This window comes from Prionailurus bengalensis, chromosome D2 (assembly GCF_016509475.1).
Source record: "Prionailurus bengalensis isolate Pbe53 chromosome D2, Fcat_Pben_1.1_paternal_pri, whole genome shotgun sequence".
Taxonomy (NCBI): Eukaryota; Metazoa; Chordata; class Mammalia; order Carnivora; family Felidae; genus Prionailurus; species Prionailurus bengalensis.
The window spans coordinates 86,917,217-86,936,884 of record NC_057351.1 but is presented as its reverse complement, the minus strand read 5'-3'; the positions used below and the strand labels follow the sequence as shown (position 1 = coordinate 86,936,884).

General features: G+C 57.2%; 1 protein-coding gene across 3 annotated transcripts in view; it reads left to right on the top strand.

The window, feature by feature from the left end:
* Positions 1 to 17,576: 17,576 nt before the first annotated feature.
* CFAP46 (cilia and flagella associated protein 46) overlaps positions 17,577 to 19,668 on the top strand; it is a 96,450-nt gene continuing 94,358 nt past the window's right edge. For 2 of the 3 annotated variants that reach the window (XM_043597950.1, XM_043597947.1), the window contains exons 1-4: positions 17,577 to 17,701; positions 18,180 to 18,304; positions 18,517 to 18,648; positions 19,222 to 19,286. In XM_043597950.1, coding sequence (XP_043453885.1) covers positions 17,653 to 17,701; positions 18,180 to 18,304; positions 18,517 to 18,648; positions 19,222 to 19,286 — 371 coding nt within the window. In that variant the 5' untranslated portion in view covers positions 17,577 to 17,652. The remainder of the gene's footprint in view (positions 17,702 to 18,179; positions 18,305 to 18,516; positions 18,649 to 19,221; positions 19,287 to 19,668) is intronic. The other variant, XM_043597948.1, reaches the window with a different exon arrangement.

The following is a 19,668-nucleotide window of genomic DNA, read 5'->3' as shown; positions in this document are numbered from 1 at the left end:
CGAATGCCCGTGAATGGTGGCAGCGAGCCGGAGGAGAGGGGACAGCTGCAGACACACAGCCGGCGCCTCCGCGGAGGCTCTTTCTTCCCCGGACCCAGGAAGGGGCGGTCTCCGGGGACGCAGATGCTCAGGGCCACTGGAGCCGAGCAGGCGCCCTTGCAGCTGGACCTTCGCCAACTGAGCCCAGGAGCCCCGTCCAGAGGTCCGGGCACCAGTGCTTCCCAACGCCACCTGCGTGCTCCCCACCCAGCCCAGACTCGCTCCCCGGCCTCAGAGGGCCCCCCCGGCAGGGCCAGCGTCCCCAGTCTACAGACGGAGAAACTGGGGCGTGGCGGCTGAGCGAGTGGCCGGCAGCTGCCCCACGAGGCGTTAGCGGCCCGCGGGTCCGGTTCCAGAGCCCGAGCCCCGCGGGGCGCCTGCCGCCTCCTCCCCTCAGCGCCCCGGCCGCGGCCCCAGCACCTGCCCCGCGTGGCGTGCCTTCCGGGTCCTGCCTCGGGCCTAGAGGAGCTGGGGCTGCGGAAGGAGGCACCTCCCGCCCCCACCTGTCCCGGCGGCCGCTCCGAGGACACCGTGAGGTGTTACAGACCCCGTCCCTTCTGGAAGCGGGAGCTCTCTGAACCCCGGATGGAGGCTGCCCCGTGTGGTGGGACACGGGGGCTGGGGTGGGAGCAGACGGAGGGGCCGGAGAGGGGCGAGGCGGTCATCTGGGGCGCAGTGGCAGAACTGGGGGCACGAGAAGGGACAGGCTCAGCCCGGTTTGGGAGGCAGAGCCCACGCGGGCACCGGCGTCGGGTCCCGTGTAACCAGTCGTGCTGGTAACGGCCACGCTGGTGGTGCGGACACCTCTTCCCTGCACGCACGGCAGGGTGGGGACGCCGGCGGGGGCGGGGGGCGGTGCGGGGTGGGGACCCAGTGCCACAGGCCGCGCGTGGAAGCTCTGGGCAGAGGGGGTGCGGCCGGCCGGGGTCGCCGCCGGCCCTGCTCACCGGGGTGCCGTGTGTGTGTCCTCGGTCCGTCCGCCTTCTCCCCAAACCACCGTCCTTCCCACGCAGACACGTGACCAGTGTGGTCCTGACCTCGGGGTTTTCCTCTCTCTTCTTAGCGGACAGTGCGGCTCAGGCCCAGCTCCGTCTCCTTCCTTCTGCACCACCGGTCCGACCCCCGTGCCTACGCTCCTGCCAGCGCAGGGTCACTTTCCGACCGGTTTGTAGACATTAACCAGGAAACCAGCCTTCCCCTCACTGCCTTTTGCAAAGTGTCCTCAGGGGTTCCTTTGTCCGTTCACCCCCTCACAGTGGGATTTTTCTCATTTTGAAGTTTCCGGGCTGTCTTTTTGTGGTCATCTATCGTCTGAGTTTGTGTCATACTTCGACTGGACTACGCGTCTGTCACTCTCCTGCTTTCTTCTGGAATTTCCCATCCCATTCAGCTTTTCTGTTTCATTTGTGGATTCCCCTAGGACCATTTGCTGTAGGAGTGAGGTCTGGCCGCCTGGCTCCCAAGCTCTGGTGGCAGGGCCACCTCCAGCCTGACCCTGGATGTGCCAGTCGCCCTGCTGCTGTGTGCGTGCCCCAGGACACAGTCTAACGTCCTGACCTCACAAAACGTCTGTTACCCAGGAGGACTGGTCTAACCTCGACTTTGCTACAGAACGTTTTGAAGGCATATGTATTTGTCAAGATAAAATTTAGAACGAACGTGATCAGTTCTTACACACACACACCCTTTTACGGACTATTATTAGAATTACATCAGTTTACAGGTTAATTTAGGGAGAATGAATATCTTTGTAATACTGGCCTTTTCTATGAACATGGCAGTTTCTTTTATTTTTCTTCTGAACTTCAATAGCATTTAAAGTTTTCTTTGTGAATATCTAACCTATTTCTTGTCAGGTTTCTTCCTGGGACTCGAGTGCCAGTGTTGTCATGGTTATGGCAAACAGGGCCGTTTTCCCATTTTGCTTTTAACTGGTCACTGTTTTCATAGGACATCTGCGGATTGTTACGAGTAATTTCGCAGCCGGCCTTTTAATCCTCCCGTTTGTAACATGCCCCTGGAGTGGCCAGGCACACGGCCCTGCCTTCCTGAAACAAAAGCCAATTTACTTCCTTTTTTTTCCCCTCTTTATGCCTCTGATTCCTTTACTTTATCAAATTGTATCAAAGTAATATTGAACATCTCTGTCTTGCTTCTGACTTAATGAGAATAACGATAGTCTCTCCTTAGGATCCTGGCAAATGTGGACCTAATTAGCTTAGAGCTTTCAATCAAGAATGGACGCTGGATTTCATCAAATGCCTTTTAGGCACTTTGGAAATAATCATGCTTTTTTTTTTATCGATGCTCGTTACATGTTGACTTAGAAGAAAAAAATGTCTGAGTGTTAAACTACCTTTGAATTCCCAGGATGAGCCCACCTGGACGGTCTTTTCTCTTCTTTTCTCTTCTTTTCTTTTTTTTCTTTTCTGTTAGATTCTACTGGCTAATATTGTATTTATTTTAGATTCTTGCATTGATATTCACATCCAAGATTGGTTTGGAGCTTTCATTTCTGTGCTACCTTTGTCAAAATTAAATATCGATGTTGTTCTGCTTTAATGGACGTAATTTGGAAGATTTCCTTCTTCTTCTCCGCCCTGAGACAGTTTAAATAGCATTAATTATTAATTCTGTTTAAAAGAATTAATCTCTTCGTAAGATTGAGTCTCTGTATCCAAGAATGTGGCGGATCCTTCCCTTTTCTCCAATCTCCTGGAAATAGCAACGGAGTTAGCTTTTCCGTGAAGATTCTGCGCCCTGCCCTTGGTGACGTCGGGTCCGGGTTCGGGGTGCACAGCCTTCTGTCACGGTCACTGCGTCTTCCATGGGGACGGATCCACTGACGGGCTTTTTCCTCCCGGGTGCCCTCCTGCTTCACATTTTCCTGGAAAAGCATCCACATAAACGAGGTGCTGTAAGCGATTCCTCCTGTATCCTTTATTAGTTTGCACATTTGTGCTTTTTCGACATTTCTTAATTGGCGACAGGATAATTTGGTGTTGGATTTCTTTGGTTCTTCTGTTTTCCAATCATTTTTATTATTACCTTTTAAGTTCCTTTCTTGTGCTTTTATGTTAATGGTGTTCTTTCTAAAACTTCAGTTGGATGGTGGATACTCTGTTTGGTTCACAATCTTAAACATATTTTTTCTCAGAGGACTGTCTTTGGCTGTAATGTGTATGACTTTTCCTCTGGTTATTTCTGAGATGCTCTATTTAATAAATTTGTTTTGATTTCTTCTTGAATCTCAGAGTTGTTTGAGACACAGGTGTTTTTATTTGGTTAGTAAGGCTGTTTGTAGTTGTAGGTTTTTTTTTAATTTTTTAAGGTTTATTTATTTATTTTGTTTATTTATTTTAATGTTTATTTATTTTTGAGACAGAGAGAGACAGAGCATGAACGGGGGAGGGGCAGAGAGAGAGGTAGACACAGAATCGGAAGCAGGCTCCAGGCTCTGAGCCATCAGCCCAGAGCCCGACGCGGGGCTCGAACTCACGGACTATGAGATCGTGACCTGAGCTGAAGTCGGACGCTTAACTGACTGAGCCACCCAGGCGCCCCAAGGTTTATTTATTTTTGAGAGAGAAATGGACAGAGTGTGAGCAGGGGAGGGACAGAGAGAGAGAGAGGGAGACACAGAATCTGAAGCAGGCTGAGCTGTCAGCACAGAGCCTAATGTGGGCTCGAACCCATGGACCACGAGATCATGACCTGAGCCGAAGTCGGACGCTTAACCGACTGACCCCTGTAGCTGTGTTTTGATGTCTGATTTTGCTGTCATGATCAGACAACGTTCTCTGCACTCTTTCTACTTTGGAGACTGTTCAAGGGGTTCTGGGGAACCTCATTTGGGATCAGTATTTGAATGTCCACAGGCTCTTGAGACAAAAGTTGTTTCCTCTATCCTCAGCATATGATATAGGTCCCCTTTGGAGCCTCTAGCTGATACATAACATTTTACGTTTGCCTTCTTGGCCCGTCATTAGCTGAGACAGAATTAAAGTTTCTTGTTATGAATACTTTCTACTGTTTTTACTGATGCTTTCTTAATTCGACCTTAACCTTGTCTGATGGCAGGATGCACTCTATCTCTGGCCTGTTCTCTTCTGTCCCATCTCTCTGGGTCACTCAAGTGGTCACGGGTCCTGCTTTAACAGGAGGTAACTTTGTGGTCCCATGTCAGTCTTTTGCATTCAGCAGGTGTGGGTCAGGCCCATAACATTTACTGATATGACTCTGGTCTTATTATATTTTATGTATTTATATCTATTTGTGGTTTATTTATATTTTGCATTTATTCCTATTTTTGAATTTTTATGCAACACTTTCTGTTTTGTATTGTTTTTATTTTTTCTCTTCCCCCCAAATGATCTGTGGATTCTGTGCCTCGGTCTGTGCGGCTGGTCCTCCCCCTGTGAGGACGCGCCTCGCGGGGAAGCTTCTCCCGGGGGCCGGGGCATGGCCGCGGTGACCCAGGGCGCCAACGCTCCTGTGCTCCTGCCAAGTTCAACGGATGCTGACACTTCCTCAGTTTGTCTAGGGTGCGCGTATGCTATTTAAATCTCCTCACACTTTTATTGACGGATACACGAATTCCAAATGTCTTCTCAAAAACCGTTTTCCACCCACCGCCTCCCCTGTTCACATCGCCTGTGCTGCCTCCTCCGCGCTGACCGCCGTGTGTCTCTGTGGACAAGGCTGCCCTTCCGATGTCTTCACGAACGGCTCTGCGAAACCCCAGCCTCCAGTCCTTGCAAGGTGCTGGGTTCTGAGCGGTGCTGCTGGGCAAAGTAGAAGATACCTCATTAAATTAGAATTTCAGGTGAACATCAAATAATGTTTTTAGCATGAGTATGAGCTGTGCGAACATTTGAGTCAGGACCGTGTTTTATGGGACATATTTATACTGAAAAGTAATGTTTTATCTGAAATTCGAATTTGACTGGGTGTCCTCTCTGTGCATGTGTGTGATTTGTTAAATCTGCCAACTCTAAATCTGAGTGACGCGGGCGGCTGGAAGCCAGCGTCCCCTCACCTCTTAGGCGACCGTGACAGGTGGTAACGCAAGGCGGGAACGCGACAGCGGACTGAAGGCCAGAGCTCCAGAGGTAGCGGCGGCCAGGCTGGATGGAGACGCTGACGGGAAGTCCCCGGGGGCACTCAGGGCTCTGCACCGCCCCCCCCCCCAACAGAACCGTTCATTCTTGGGAGAGGGTGAAGCCAGAGGCCCCTGGTCCAAACGTTGGGAGGCTGAGGACACCCCTGCCTCGTTGAGGTCTGCAGTGGCCGCTGCGGGGTCTCCCCGGCCCCACCAGATGCCCGCGGCACACGCTCCAGCCTGCTCTTCCTCAAGGCTGATGTCCTAGAGCCCCGCCTGGGCGCCCCTCGCCTGGGAGTCGGGGCCATCTGTGACCTGCCTGTGACTGGTTTGCCAAACTGTATACAGAGGGCACAGCATGGTGCCGACCAGGAGCTGAGAGGCGGCCTTGAAGCCGCGGCCTGGGCGTCTGGCTTCAGGAGCCGTCTGACAGCCCCACGGAAGTCACGGACAGCACCGGCCCCGTTCTGCTGGGACATTGCCTGCTCGGCCCAGAGAGTGCTGAGACCGAAGTCTCTGGGACAAGGCTGAGCTCCGGGAGAGCCCGCGTGCCCCTCCCGGCAGGGCCCCCGAGCCTGGCCCGTCTGCCCCCCTCCCACGGACCTGCCAGCCCCCTCTGCCACACAGCACTTTGTCCTCCAAGGTGGGCCCAGGACAGGGGTGAGTGAGTCTGGGTCAGCAGGTGTGAGGCTGCTCCCAGGGGCCGCGCCCACTGGACGGGAGACAGACAGGGGCCGGGTCCAGAGGAGGACCCAGCGTCTCCCTCCCCGCCTGCCCCCGGCCCGGACCTGGGCAAGATTGGGGTTGGCCACTATTCGCACCGGAGGCACAATCCCAGAGACACCACGTAAATTGGGAATGAAGGGAGGTCACTGGGGCCACCGTGGCCGTGGACTCAGGCTTCTGCCGCCTGTCCGGTCCCCTGACAGCGTCAAGGAAGGAGCGAGAGAGGAAGCTCAGGTCTCCAGTTGTCCATCTTCACCCAGAGCTGGGGCTGGCCGACCTCGCACAAAAAAGACAAGTGACGGCGTCTCAGCGGCTCCTGCCAGTGGGACCACGGACTTTGCATGAATCCCAAAGAGGGTACCTGGGTCCTCAGGGGACTCCTCCCCATCCCCAGCATCTGGCGGCTCCCACACGGACTTCTCTGTTGGGCATTGTCCTGGGTGGACGGCACCTTATGTGTAGGACACATGGTCTCTTCAGGCGGGGGGGGGGGGCACATTTCTGTTTCTTTTGGAAGTGCTGTGGTTCTAAACACGGTCAGGCTGGAAGCCGTGTCCAGGCAGGTGTCCGCCCCGCGTGGGTGCACGGTTCCCGCGACACCTGAGGCTCCCACAGGTGGCTGGACCCATGGGAAGTCCGGGTCCCGGCCGGAGAAGGCCACCGTGCTCGTTAGAAGGCAGGTGCCCCGAGGTGTGGGAGGCAGTGCTGGCCAGTCACCCCTGCCGCCGTGGGGGAGCCTCTGTCCGGGGTCCTTGTGGCTGAGTCTCATCTCTGTTGTTCTGGAACGCAGAACGTCTTTCCCTCCAGTCTTTCAGCCGCAGGTGACAGTGGACAAAGCAACAGAGAGACAGGTGTCCCCACCTGCCCCCGCCTGTCAGGTGCACCCAGAGGGACAGCGTGCCATCCACCCCCGGCAGCACAGAGACCCAGGGCCCTGGGTGGGGGGCAGGGGGAAGGGCAGGGCAGGGTGACCATCCACTCTGAGGCAGAGAACTTGCTGGAACTGACAGGCTTATTTCTCTTCCTTCTTCAGATCAAAGGCCTCTTGAGTAAGAATTAGAATTGTCTAAGGAACAGTGACTTTTTCCTGACTTTCCCTCCGAATACATTTTTGATAGTAAACTTTAACTCTCTGGGGGAGGGGCAGTGAGCCACCAGAAGGGATCTCTGAGGTTCTGCCGACAGGAGCCGGGGCGCGGCTGGTGCGCATGTCCCACACCCTCGGAGCGGCCGACAATGGAGGGAACCCCCCCCCCCCACGTCGCTGGGAGAGGACAAAGTGCCAGAGCTCTGGGACCGCGGGGGCACTGTTTCCTGGGGCCGTCGCCCTGTGAGGCTCTCCTGTCCAGCCAGTTGGTTAGAACCACACCGCACCCCCACTCTCCCTGCAAGGTCAGCCCTGTCCTCCACTGAACAAGCCTCCTTCGGGCCACTTCTCCCCGCTTCGCCACCACCAGGCCCTCTGCTCGGGAGCTGCCTGGGACAGAAGGGCCCCGTCTGCCCCTCCCCCACCTCCAGACCCCCTGGACGACAGCCCCACGGGCCCACCCTCCCAGGCGGGCCTGTCCCGGATGGATGGTCCCCCTTCCCCGAGAGTGCCAGGCTGCCTGCCTGCCCCGACGGGTCCAGGGCAGCTGCCCAGGTCAGAGCAGGGGTCCCCAAGCAGGGGGCAGGGGTTAGGAGACTTGAACACACAGGGAACTATTTGGGGCCTCCTCAAACAGGCGGTGGGTGCAGGACACCAAGTGTGGTGCTCTAGGCCAGGCCTGGGGGCTCCCGAGCTGGGGGCGGGGGCGGTCCCGGGGGCATCTGGCCCGGTCGGTGGGGAGAGGTGACAGCAGGGCCTTGCTCAGGCTTGGGCCCTTGGAAACTGCACCCCATCGCCCACCCGTGCGTCCGCCCTGCCCACAGGGGCCTGCTCTCCACCCTAATGCCCGCAGCAGGCCTGGAGCTGTGCGTTAGGCACGATGCCCGGCACAGGTGACCGAGTGCTGGCTCCAGACTGTGCAGGTGTCCGTGGCCCTGACACCCTCCCGGGGGTCCCATCCTGCCAGGGCCTCCTGGAAGCATCTCTCTTCTTCCCAGATGTTTCTGCCGAAAGAACTGGGCCGTGACCCAAAGACCTCTCTCCCCAGGGTGGGGCTGGGGCCATGCGGAGCGCCCCCCCGTGCCCCCCGCCAGAAGCGTGCCAGCAGATGTCTCCTGTTTGCAGGACATTTTCCACCGATGATGTCTGAGTTTGGCTGCTTCCTCCACCAAATCCTGCTGTGGGGACAGTGAGGGGAAAGCTGCAGTTCTGGAAGGTTCTCCTTGCCTTGTGCTTTGCGCACAATGAAAACCCCTCTGGGAATCCTTCCCCTGCTTGTTCTCATCCTCAGACCGGGGCCTGAAGGGGAAAGCCATCAGCCCACCAGCTCTACCGACTACAGCGGGCAACGTCCTCAGGTCCCGGTGGGTGGGGGAGGCAGTGAGCCGCTCCCACACTGGAGACCCATCAGGAGAGAGGGCCCCCAAGTCACCTTCCCGCAGGGTTCTGTAAAAACAAGACAACAGGCCCAGACTGGAGTCGCTCACGCTAAGCCCCGCGTCACCAACCCGAGGCCTGAAGACAGGTTAGGCTCCCCCAGAAATGGATCCTCACAGCAGTGAGGCGGGAACCGCCCGGCCCGCGCGGGGTAGGTCATCTGATCGGCCCCCGCCGTCCCCTGAAGAAGAGCGACCCACCAACCCGCCTTTGGCTACCGTAACCTGCTCGTCCGCCTCTAAGTTTTCCATCGCGTCCGGCCCGTCGAGCGCCTTCCTGTCTGCTGGGTGGGACGCCGCCCAACTCAGGAATCATTGAAGAAACCCGATAAAATCCTTAAATGCACTCAGTTGATGTTTGTTTTTGAGCAGTTCCAAAAGAGGCTGCCATTTTGGGTCCAGGGTCGGTGGCTACGTGGGCGCCTGGTCTCCACGCCCGTGAGGCTGTGGGGCCCGAGCGGGGTGTGCGGGGCGGCCTGCATTAAACAGGTGGAGAAGTTGTGTGTGCCTTGGACCTCCCACTGGAAACAGAGGGCGCGTCCCCGTTTCGGGTACAGGAGGGTGTGGGGGGCTGGGACTGGGGGTTCCCTCTGGCTGCGCCCGCTCGAGCCTGCTTCACCCCAGCTCTGTGGCTCTGGGCTCACAGGCAGATGGACCCGCGTGCTTGAAACACTCGAAAAAACTGCAGATTCCCTGGAACAGCCGTGCGGAGAAACCGCAGAGAAACTTCAAGATCAGCCACAGAACGGTGCCAGAGAAACAAGGCCCGAGGCTTCTCTGCTGCAGCCCGGGGGCCACGCCAGGGGCTCGCGTCCCTCCAGCCACGCATCTGCCACATCGCACAGCTCAGGTGACCTTGACTGTGACCGCCAGAAAAATGCTCCGCAGATCCCTGTGCTGACTGTCATTGTCCCTGTTTCTTCGCCAAAGGAGTGAAGGAATCAGTGCCACAGACCCACTCGATACTCGAGTAGCAGAGCGTGTTTCACAATTTGGAAATCAAGGGTTTTTTTAACACTTTACTTTTTAAAAATTTTTTTTTAACGTTTATTTATTTTTGAGACAGAGAGAGACAGCATGAACAGGGGAGGGGCAGAGAGAGAGGGAGACACAGAATCGGAAGCAGGCTCCAGGCTCTGAGCCGTCAGCCCAGAGCCCGACGTGGGGCTGGAACTCACGGACCACGAGATCGTGACCTGAGCTGAAGTCGGACGCTCAACCGACTGAGCCACCCAGGCGCCCCTTAACACTTTATTTTTAATTTTTTTTTTCAACGTTTATTTATTTTTGGGACAGAGAGAGACAGAGCATGAACGGGGGAGGGGCAGAGAGAGAGGGAGACACAGAATCGGAAGCAGGCTCCAGGCTCCGAGCCATCAGCCCAGAGCCTGACGCGGGGCTCGAACTCATGGACCGCGAGATCATGACCTGGCTGAAGTCGAACGCTTAACCGACTGCGCCACCCAGGCGCCCCAACACTTTATTTTTAAGTAATCTCTACACGAAAGGTGCTGCTCGAACTCACAACCCCGAGGTCAAGAGTCACACGCTGCCCTGGCCGAGCCCGCCTGAGAATTAAGCTTTTAGACTACATATCAGAAATTATGGGATCTGTAGTGCTCCGATGCAAGTTCATACCCTTGTTTATATTGACAAGAAAAGGTGAAAATAATTTAATGAGGCATGTGACTCAAGAAGAACCAAAACGTACCGCCAAGTTAAGTGACAAAAGGGTGGGGTAAGAATTAAAGAAGAAATTGGTCAACAACAAATTGTAGGATCAGTAAATACACCCGAAAGCTCATTCTTTAAAAAGAGGAAGATAATAAAAAAAAAACAAAACCTGTTAGCTTAGCTAACCTAACCAAGAAGGAAAAAAAGAGACACAAAATAAAGAAATGATAATAAGGAGATAACCCTAGACACAAGGAAACGAAAAACAACCATAAAGACTATTTTGTTCAGGTCTGTGCATTCTAAAGTTTGGGTGACATAGATGCTTTTCCAGAAAAATACAGGTGGAATTGGGAGAAGCCAACTATCACAGGGAAACAGTCGTCAAGTTTGTGACTCTCCCTCCCTCACACTTGGGCGAGAGCACGCGCACCTACGCTCACACATATACACAGCCATACACATACACATATACGCCCCCCGACATACACACCCACATATACACCCCCCCCCACACCCACGCACACACATACACACCCACATGCGCACACATATACACCCCCCACATACACACCCACACACACACATACACACCCACGTGCACACATATACACACCCACATGCACACACATATACACCCCCCCATACACACCCACATATACACCCTCCCACACACACACCCACACACACACATACACACCCACATGCGCACACATATACACCCCCCACATACACACCCATGCACACACATACACACCCACGTGCACACACATACACACCCACATGCACACACATATACACCCCCCACATACACACCCACATATACACCCTCCCACACACACACCCACACACACACACCCACATGCGCACACATATACACCCCCCACATACACACCCACGCACACACACACCCACGTGCACACATATACACACCCACATGCACACACATATACACCCCCCACATACGCACCCATGCGCACACATATACACACCCACGCGCACACACACCCACGCACACACATACACTCCCATGTGTTATACATATACACGCCCCCACATACACACCCACGTGCCCACATACACAGACCCACATGCACACATATATACACCTCCCCCCACATACACACCCACAGACACACATACACACCCCACACACATGCGCGCCCATACGCACACATATACACACCCACGCACATACATATACACACCCATGCAACACACATATACACCCCCCACATACACACCCACATATACACCCTCCCACACACACACCCACACACACACATACACACCCACATGCGCACACATATACACCCCCCACATACGCACCCATGCGCACACATATACACACCCATGCGCATACATATACACACCCATGCAACACACATATACACCCCCTGCACACACACACCCACGCACACACATACACTCCCATGTGCAACACATATACACCCCCCACATACACACCCATGCGCCCACAAACACACACCCACATGCACACATATATACACTTCCCCCCCCACACACATACACACCCCACACACCTACACACCCATGCGCACACACACATGCACACCCATGCACGCACACATAACCACATGTACACATATCCATGCAAGCCACATGCATGTGCACACACCCACACACAGCCACGCACATCTACACTCACACGCATGTGCACCCCCCACACGTACACACCTGCGTGCACACACCCACAAACTCACCTGCTCAAAACACACGAAAGAACACGTCCAGCGTCACCAGTGCCGGCGACTTTAGGGAACAGATGAGCACAATGTTACGAAAGCAGTCCAAGAGCGTAGAGGACTCAAGGACGAGCTTCTGAACTGTTTGAAAAGATGGCACGGCCCCTTTCCCTACCAGTTTGGAGGCACAGATTCTCAGCAACTTGTCAGCAGGACCGGACCCCTCCCGCGGCCCCAGGAGGAGCCAGCCCGGCCTGGCCGCCATCTCGGACGTCTGCCCCGGGCTGCGCGGAGACAGACAGTCCTATTGTCCCAGGCGCCCGCGGTGGAGATACTGGGTGCAGCCCGTGCGGACGGAGACAGCGGGCCTGGGGCCCAGACGCAGGACGCGGTCCCAGTGGCCGAAATGCCGCTGTGAGGGACACGCAGGGCGCACGTTAGGGACCTCCTGCTGCAGGTGGGCTCGGGTGCCGCCCGGAGACCGGCCAGGGAGGCGCGAGGAACAGCGAGGTCAAGAGCGCCCGGAGTGCAGCGTGTCCCTACGTGGGCGAGGCCGGACCGCCTGGTGGCGTTGAGCGGCCTTCCCTCGAGGCGTCTGGGGTCAGAGCACGGACAGGGAGGAGCACCGGCCCGGCAGGAGTGGACTTTCAGAAGGAAACACACGTGTTCTCACGCCAAACAGGGGAAAGAGCAGGTGGGGCCTGACCCGAATTGTCTTTACTAAATGGAACACCAGCCAGCAACACAAGAACCTTGTGTCCCCGCCTCATGCTTAAGGCCCCTGTATAACTAGGAAAATGAGTTTTAATGTTTAATGCTCTAGGACTTGGAAAACCTCTTACTATATGATGTTGGGAGATGCTTCCTTGGGGGATGAATATTTTATAATCGCTGTGCACACGGTGCCAAGTGTCTCTCGGAATAAACAAAGACACGTTTGAGAAGTCCCTGTGGGAGCTCGTAGCTGACTAACGGGGACTTGAGCCTTCCACCTCCGAGGCGGTGCGTGATTGTAGACCCTGACGAAAATAGGGCGCTTGGGTTTCAGAATCACACCCAGGCAGAATTATCATACATACCCCCCCCCCCAGGGACCTCATGTTACCCCGTGTACGTACGTATACATGCAAGTACAGATGCTTCATCAGGCTTTGAATTTCAAACTTTATCTAAGAACACAGACACAATACTTGCCAGAAATCTGCTGAGGACATCGCTTGGGAGTGTCCCAGGAAAAAGGAAGCAGCAGCAGATTTAACAAGAGAAATGTCTATTTCTTTTTCCCATAAGGCCTCTCAGGACTGAGTAGCTTCCCCACAGACGGGAGAGCCGGGCTTCTCCATCCACAGCATGGAAGTTACTTCCTCATGACACAAAATGGCTGCTCAAGCTCCAGTCCTCACAGCCACATTTCCACCAGCAGGCAAAAGGACCCATGAACGGTTGCTCTCCCCTTGAGAACACTCCCCTAAAACTGCTTCAAAGTGACCAGAACCTGGTCACTTGGCCACACTGGCAACAAGGGAGGAGGGAAGTGAGGTAGGCTTGTGCCTGCCAAAAATCAGAGTCTGTTCCTGAGGCAGAAGAATGAGAGGAGAGAGCGTAAAGAGAGATGAACGGTACTCGGAGCAGCATGGACGTCCCACAGTCTGGGAGGCGGGCTGTTCGCGCTGCTCAGCTAACGCTTTAACATTGCTGGATGTTTTCCTCTTCTGTCTGTCCTCCTGGGCTCACCCAGTGGCAGCCCCACACCCTCAGGCCAGTGCCCACCCCCCCCCCAACATGGCCGGGTCACAGCCTGGTCCTGCTGCACAGGCCGCGGCCGCCCGCTCCCCACCCCCCCACTGGCCCCGGGTCCCAGGTGCCCCCAGGACCACCCGTGGGAACCTGCAGGGCTGCACCGACCTCCCCTCCCAGAAGGACCCCATCGGGATCTCTCATCCTGGGGGGGAGCAGGTGGGTGGAGCTCATGGGGGCAGGGGCCCTAACCTCGAGGGGGCCTTGGCCTCGAGGGGGCCTAACCTCCTGGGGCCTCTGGTCCGCCCTCCTCCGTGCCCAGCCCCGACCGGCAGTGCTCCCACCGCGGCGGACCAGCAGCCCCGCCACATGTTCTCAGGCGCCAGAGGCTGGCAGAAGCTCCTGCAGCCTCGCGGGCCAAGTGCCCGCTGCTGCCCCCCGCCCTGGTCCTGCCCGCCTGGCCTGGGGCCCCGCTCCCTCTCAGGCCAGCCTTCCTGGAGCCCGGGGCTTGGCATTCCTTTGGCTTGGTTCGTCCTTAAGGTACAACTGAAGTAACATAAGATGCCCCACGGTGAACGGTGACTCCAGGGAGTTTGGTGTTGTTTTATTTTATTTACTAATTTTGAGAGAGAGAGAAGGGGGGGCGCAGAGGGAGAGGGAGAGAGAGAATCCCAAGCAGGCTCCACAGTGTCATCGCAGAGCCTGACACAGGGCTCCATCTCGAAAACCGTGAGGTCATGACCGGAGCTGAAATCAGGAGTCAGAGGCTTAACCGACGGAGCCCCCCAGGCGCCCCAGGGGAGTTCTGAGGGGAATACAGCCGGGTGCCCGACACCCCAGAAAAGGCGTGGACTTGCCTGCCACCCCTGAGCGCTTAGCCCCACCCTGATCCCCACGGTCTTTGGTTCCTCCTGCCCGTTCTAGAACCGGGTGGAAATGGGCCCGCAGAGAGGACTCTTTGACTCCTGGTTCCCTTGCTCTCCGCTGTTCAGACGCATCTGCCTCGGTGGTGGGGTGTCCCCGGCTCAGTCTCTTCCGTGGCTGAGAGGTGATTGTGCGAGCACCCCACAGTTTGTTTACTGTTGGATAGTTGGGTTGTTTCCTCTTTGGGGCTAATATGAACGCAGACACATCATTTCTCTTGGGGAAAGCTCTGAAAGTAAGATCGTGGGGTCGTGTTTAACTTCGTCAAGAACTTTCTGGTTCTCAGCGTTTGTACCATTTTATGCTCCCACCAACAGCGTGTTAGGATCCCAGTTGCTGTATCTCACCGATGTTCATCATGGTCAGTCTTGGGCAATTCTCCTGGGCCTATAGCGGTTTCTCACTTTGATTGCAATGTGCAACAGTTCCCTCATTACTCAGGACGCCGAGCCCCCTTTCGTGTGCTTACAAGATAACCCTATCTTCTACCGTCCTGTGTCTATTTGCTGTCTTCTGCCCAGGTTTTTTGTGTGTTTTTGCCTTTTGTTATTGCTTTATTGGCTTTTAAAAAGATAACCTTGGCACAACTCCTGTGTCAGGTGTACTTATTGTGAATTTTCTCTTCCGATCTGCAGTTTGCCTATTCATTTTCTTAACAGTCTTTCAAGGAGCACAGGTTTTCCTTTTGATGACAGATTTATTTTCTTCCTTTATGGTTTCCCTTTTCGTGCCCTAGGTAGGAAACTTCTGCCTGCTCCAAGATGGTGTGATATTTTGCTTCACTCTTTCAAACATTTCCATTCCCTGTAAGCCTATGACCCCGCTCAAATGAAAGTTCCGGCCCGGCATGGTGCAGGGGCTGCGTGTCCCCATGCCCACCCACCTCCCAGGGGCTCTGGCATCGTTGCGGAAAAGGCTCCTTTGCCCCATTGAATCAGCGCATCTGGTGCCATCGGTGGACTATGGACGTGGGATCTGGTTCTGAACTCTGTTCTGCTCCACTGGCCCACACTGTCTTAAATGCTGCAGCCTTCCAGGAAGGCCTGAAATGAAGTGGTGTGAGCCCTCCAACACTGCTCTCCTCCAAGGCCATCTGGCTGCGCTAAGTCCTTTGTGTTTCCATGTGTATTTTATTTTTTTTGTTTAAATTTTTTTTAACGTTTATTTATTTTTGAGACAGACAGAGACAGAGCATGAACAGGGGAGGGGCAGAGAGAGAGAGAGGGAGACACAGAATCCAAAGCAGGCTCCGGGCTCTGAGCCGTCAGCCCAGAGCCCGACGCGGGGCTCGAACCCACGGACCGTGAGATCGTGACCTGAGCTGAAGTTGGACGCTTAACCGACTGAGCCACCCAGGCACCCCTCCATGTGTATTTTAAGTCAGCCGCGGATTTCCGGGAAGGACATCGCCCCAATCCAAGTCTTCCCGCCCCCGACCGCGGCCTCTCAACCACGATTTGTAACTTCAGTGCAGTGACTTTACACATCTTTTGTTACATTCGTCCCGAGGTGGCTTGTCCTTGATACTATTCTAAATGGTGCGCTTCTGTCCTTCTGTGTCTGTTGCTGGTATTTACAGATACGATCGATATTCACATGATGTGGTGTCCTGCCTCTTGCTAAGTTCACTTATCAGTCGTTTCCTGTTTTTGTATCTGCCACAGGATCATACTAGCCAATAAAAACCCATCACCTTTAAAAGGGATCGTCTTATTCCTTTAAAAAGACCCCTCCCCAGACGACAAAGTCCCTGCATCACCACTGCCTCTTGTCCCTGGGCTCCATGAGAAGCCAAACTTCTCGAAAAAGTCCTGCACCCCTCCTTCCCTCTACTCCGGACGCCGCTCACTCTTCCAGCGCCGCCCCCACCCCCCTGCAGAGAAATGGCTATTCTTGGGTCACCCACAGCCTTCACCTTGCTAATCCCAACCGCTCTTTCGCAGTGCTCCTCTTACTGACCTCGTGGCCATATCTGACCGAGCCAACGCCCTCCCTCGACCTTGGCTCCCAGACCCGGCCCTGCAGTCCTCCCTTCCACCTCTCGGTCCGCCAGCGTCTCCCCCGCAGCGCTCCCTGCTGCTGCAAGGCTGGTCTGCAGCCCAGCTCCGCACACAGCAGTGCGGCTGTGCGCAGGCCGCACCTCGGCTCAGAGCCGTCCGCTCAGCCGGGAGCCTTCCCGCGAACGTGAGCTCGAGTACCTCGGCATCCCGCGTGCCCAGACGGAACGCCCACGACCTGCTCCGGAGCTGCCACGCGCCCAGTCCGCTCCTGGAGCTCCCGGCGGGCGCCGGTGCACGCCCAGGCCACCCCCGTAGCCCCAGGGCTTCGGCTTCCTGGCCTCTTTGGCCCCACCCTCGTCACCCACACCCGCTCTCCTCTCCTGCCCGCGGCATGTGGGCGAGCCTTCACCCTCCCCAAAGACAGTCTCCGCCTGACCTCAGAAAACGCGGAGACCGGGCGCCCAGCGCCCCGGGAGGAGAGGGACCCGCCCCCGCCTGGCGCCCCCGCGCCCCGCCCCCCCCCCCCCCCCCGCAGCCCAGCCCAGCCCAGCCCAGTCGCCCTCCCCAGCGCCCCTCCCCGCTCCGGACCTGCACAGGTGCTGTTCTCGTCCCCCGGTGGCGAGCCTCCTCTCCCTTGCAGATCTCTGCTCACCCGTCCCGTGCTCGCGCGACCCCCCTCGGGAGCCGACCCCTAGGCACGGCATTCACGGTTAGCCTGATGACCTCTCCCCGCAGGGCGGCTCCCCCGCGCCCCAGCCCCGGCCCAGGCAGGGGCGAACTGCCGTCTGTAGGGTGGGTGGATGGATGGATGCATGGATGGATGGATGGATGCGGGAATGAGCTACGGCAGGCAGGAATGCATTCCGGGGTCCTGTGAGCGCGGTCCGCCGCGGCTCAGGGCCAGACTCGGGGCATCCTTGCCGGGCGGGGACGCGGGGAGGCTCGGCTGGAGCGCCGTCCAGGGGGGTGGGCGGGGGTCTCTGAGAGGTGGGGGGGCGCGGGCCAGCTCGGGCACGCCCCCCGGGGCCGCGGCCCCGCCCCCAAGTCCTCGTCCCCCGGAGCTGGGATGAACGCACGTGGGATGGCCGCCCGGTGGCGATTCGCTTCCCGAGTAGTGTGGCCCCGTCGCCGACCCGTAGGACCGGTTCCGCGTCCCCCTTGGTTGCTAGGCAACCGCCAGCCACTAGAGGGAGGAAGCCAACCAGCCGGGGGTCGCAGCGCCATGGACCTGGTCATCACGCAGGAGCTGGCCCACGCCGAGAGCCAGCAAGGTGGGCGGGGGCCCCGACCCTCCGCTCTGCCCCGGGCGGGCCCGGTCCCGCCCGGTTCCGAATTCCCACCTTGGCAGGTCCCGCGACCCCTGAACCCTCCCCACCCCAGCGCTGGGACCCCCGCGACCCTGGGGAGCTCCAGCAGGTGCCAGACCCATGACCCTGAGACGCCCTGGGACCCGCCGAGCCCCGCTCCACCCCTCCCCCCCCCCGCCCCCTCCAGTTGCCGCGGGACACAGTGACCGAGTGAAACCCGCGCTTCTCGCCTTTGGTTGACCTGGGCGACGGTAAACCGAGCCGCCCTTTTAAAAGGAGGCGTTGTCAGGGCCGCTGCTGAGGCTCGGGCTGCTGGAGGGGGCAGGGGGCCGTGCAGGGAGGACCCCAGACCCCTCCTCACCCTCCCGCCCGTCCCCACCTTGCTCAGTGGTGCCAGGCGTGCTTTCCCCAGCCCAAACCCGCCTCCATGTCGACCGCCTAGATGCTGCCTCCCTGCAGAGGGCCTACCAGCTGATCAAGTCGGCCAACCTGGGGAAATCCGAGTTTGACCCCACAGAAAGCTTCAGCCCTGACCTGTTTGTTCTGTGTGCGGAACAGGCCCTGAAGGTACCTACTCCCCGGGGTCCTGGTGGGGGGGGGGGGTGCCTTCTGGAGGTCTCTGTTCTGGGTTTACCGGAAGCGGGAAGTGGGGCAGGAAGGTGCTGGCTCCCTGTCGTCAGATCGGTCCTCCAGCCACTCCCTCAGGGGTTTGCTGGAGGGGAGACGGGCCGCCAGGGGCGGCTTTCTGGGGCCTTCCATGGTGCCGTGTGGTCTCACAGATGGGGCAGCCGGACATGAGCGAGGACTGCATCCAGATGTACTTCAAGGCCAAGGGGCCGGTCACCCAGTTCCTGGGCCGAGCGCACCTGTGCCGGGCCCAGCTCTGCGCCCCCAAGTCCACCGAAAACCTGGTGAGAGGCCCCATGTCCTTTATCAGTGCGTCTGAGCGTGCCATCTTCCTGTGCACAACCTTAGCACGTCAGTGAGACAGGCCACACCACGTGCCCGTTGGCCATTCGCAAATCAGTACCTAATTGTTTGTCCCGCTCAGCTCCCCGCCCCCCCCCCAAACCGCCAGGCTGCCTTGAGCCTCCTCGAAATTTTACATCTTGTGTCGAAATAGTCAGGCCTCCCCCCGCTTCCAAAATGCGTCGGGCTAGACAGATCCGAAAGTACTCTTCTTGGAGAGGCAGGTGAGCGGCGTCGTGTTCAGCGATGGGAAACTGGCCGAGTTTCCTGCTCCCGCCCTTTCCCTGAGCTCCCGTTGGACATTTGTGCGGGGTCATGCCTGGAAAAGCCGCCTTCGGGCCAGGCAGAGGGGAACCTGCAGAGAAAGCGCATGCGCCCCAGCCCCGCCTGCCTACACTCGGGGTGCCAGGCCAGCCTGTAGTGCGGTTTGATGGTCACCAAAGGGACCACGAGCCACGGTCGATGTTCTAGTGGCAGATTCAGTGTAATTGTGCATATTCTTTATGTCGTTTTAGGAGGAGTTTGAAAATTGCGTGACTCAGTATATGAAAGCAATAAACTTCGCGAAAGGAGAACCCAGGTAGGCCCGATGGACTCGGCTGTCTCTGACGGGGCTTGTGTAAAAGGTACCAAATCAGGGGTCACCGAGTGCTGGCACCTGTTCAGACTGTAGGGGTTTTCCTTGTCCTGGTCTGTGTTTGGGGCGCACGTACGGCTGTGTGCTCGTCTCTAATGTGCGCAGCTGGGCCTCACAGGCGCATCGTCCCCCCCAGCCTCATCGTTTCCTCTGTTCTGTGGTTTCTGTGGTCTGCACGTGACTTTTGTCTGCCTTCTCTCTGGGAACCTCTCCTTGGCCCGGTCTCCGTGGCTCCCTTACTTTCTGGGCCTCTCTGAGGGTTCAGCCGCAGGGTCCCCTCCCCCTGCTGCCTCCACTTACCTATTTCCCCCCCCCCCGGTGGATG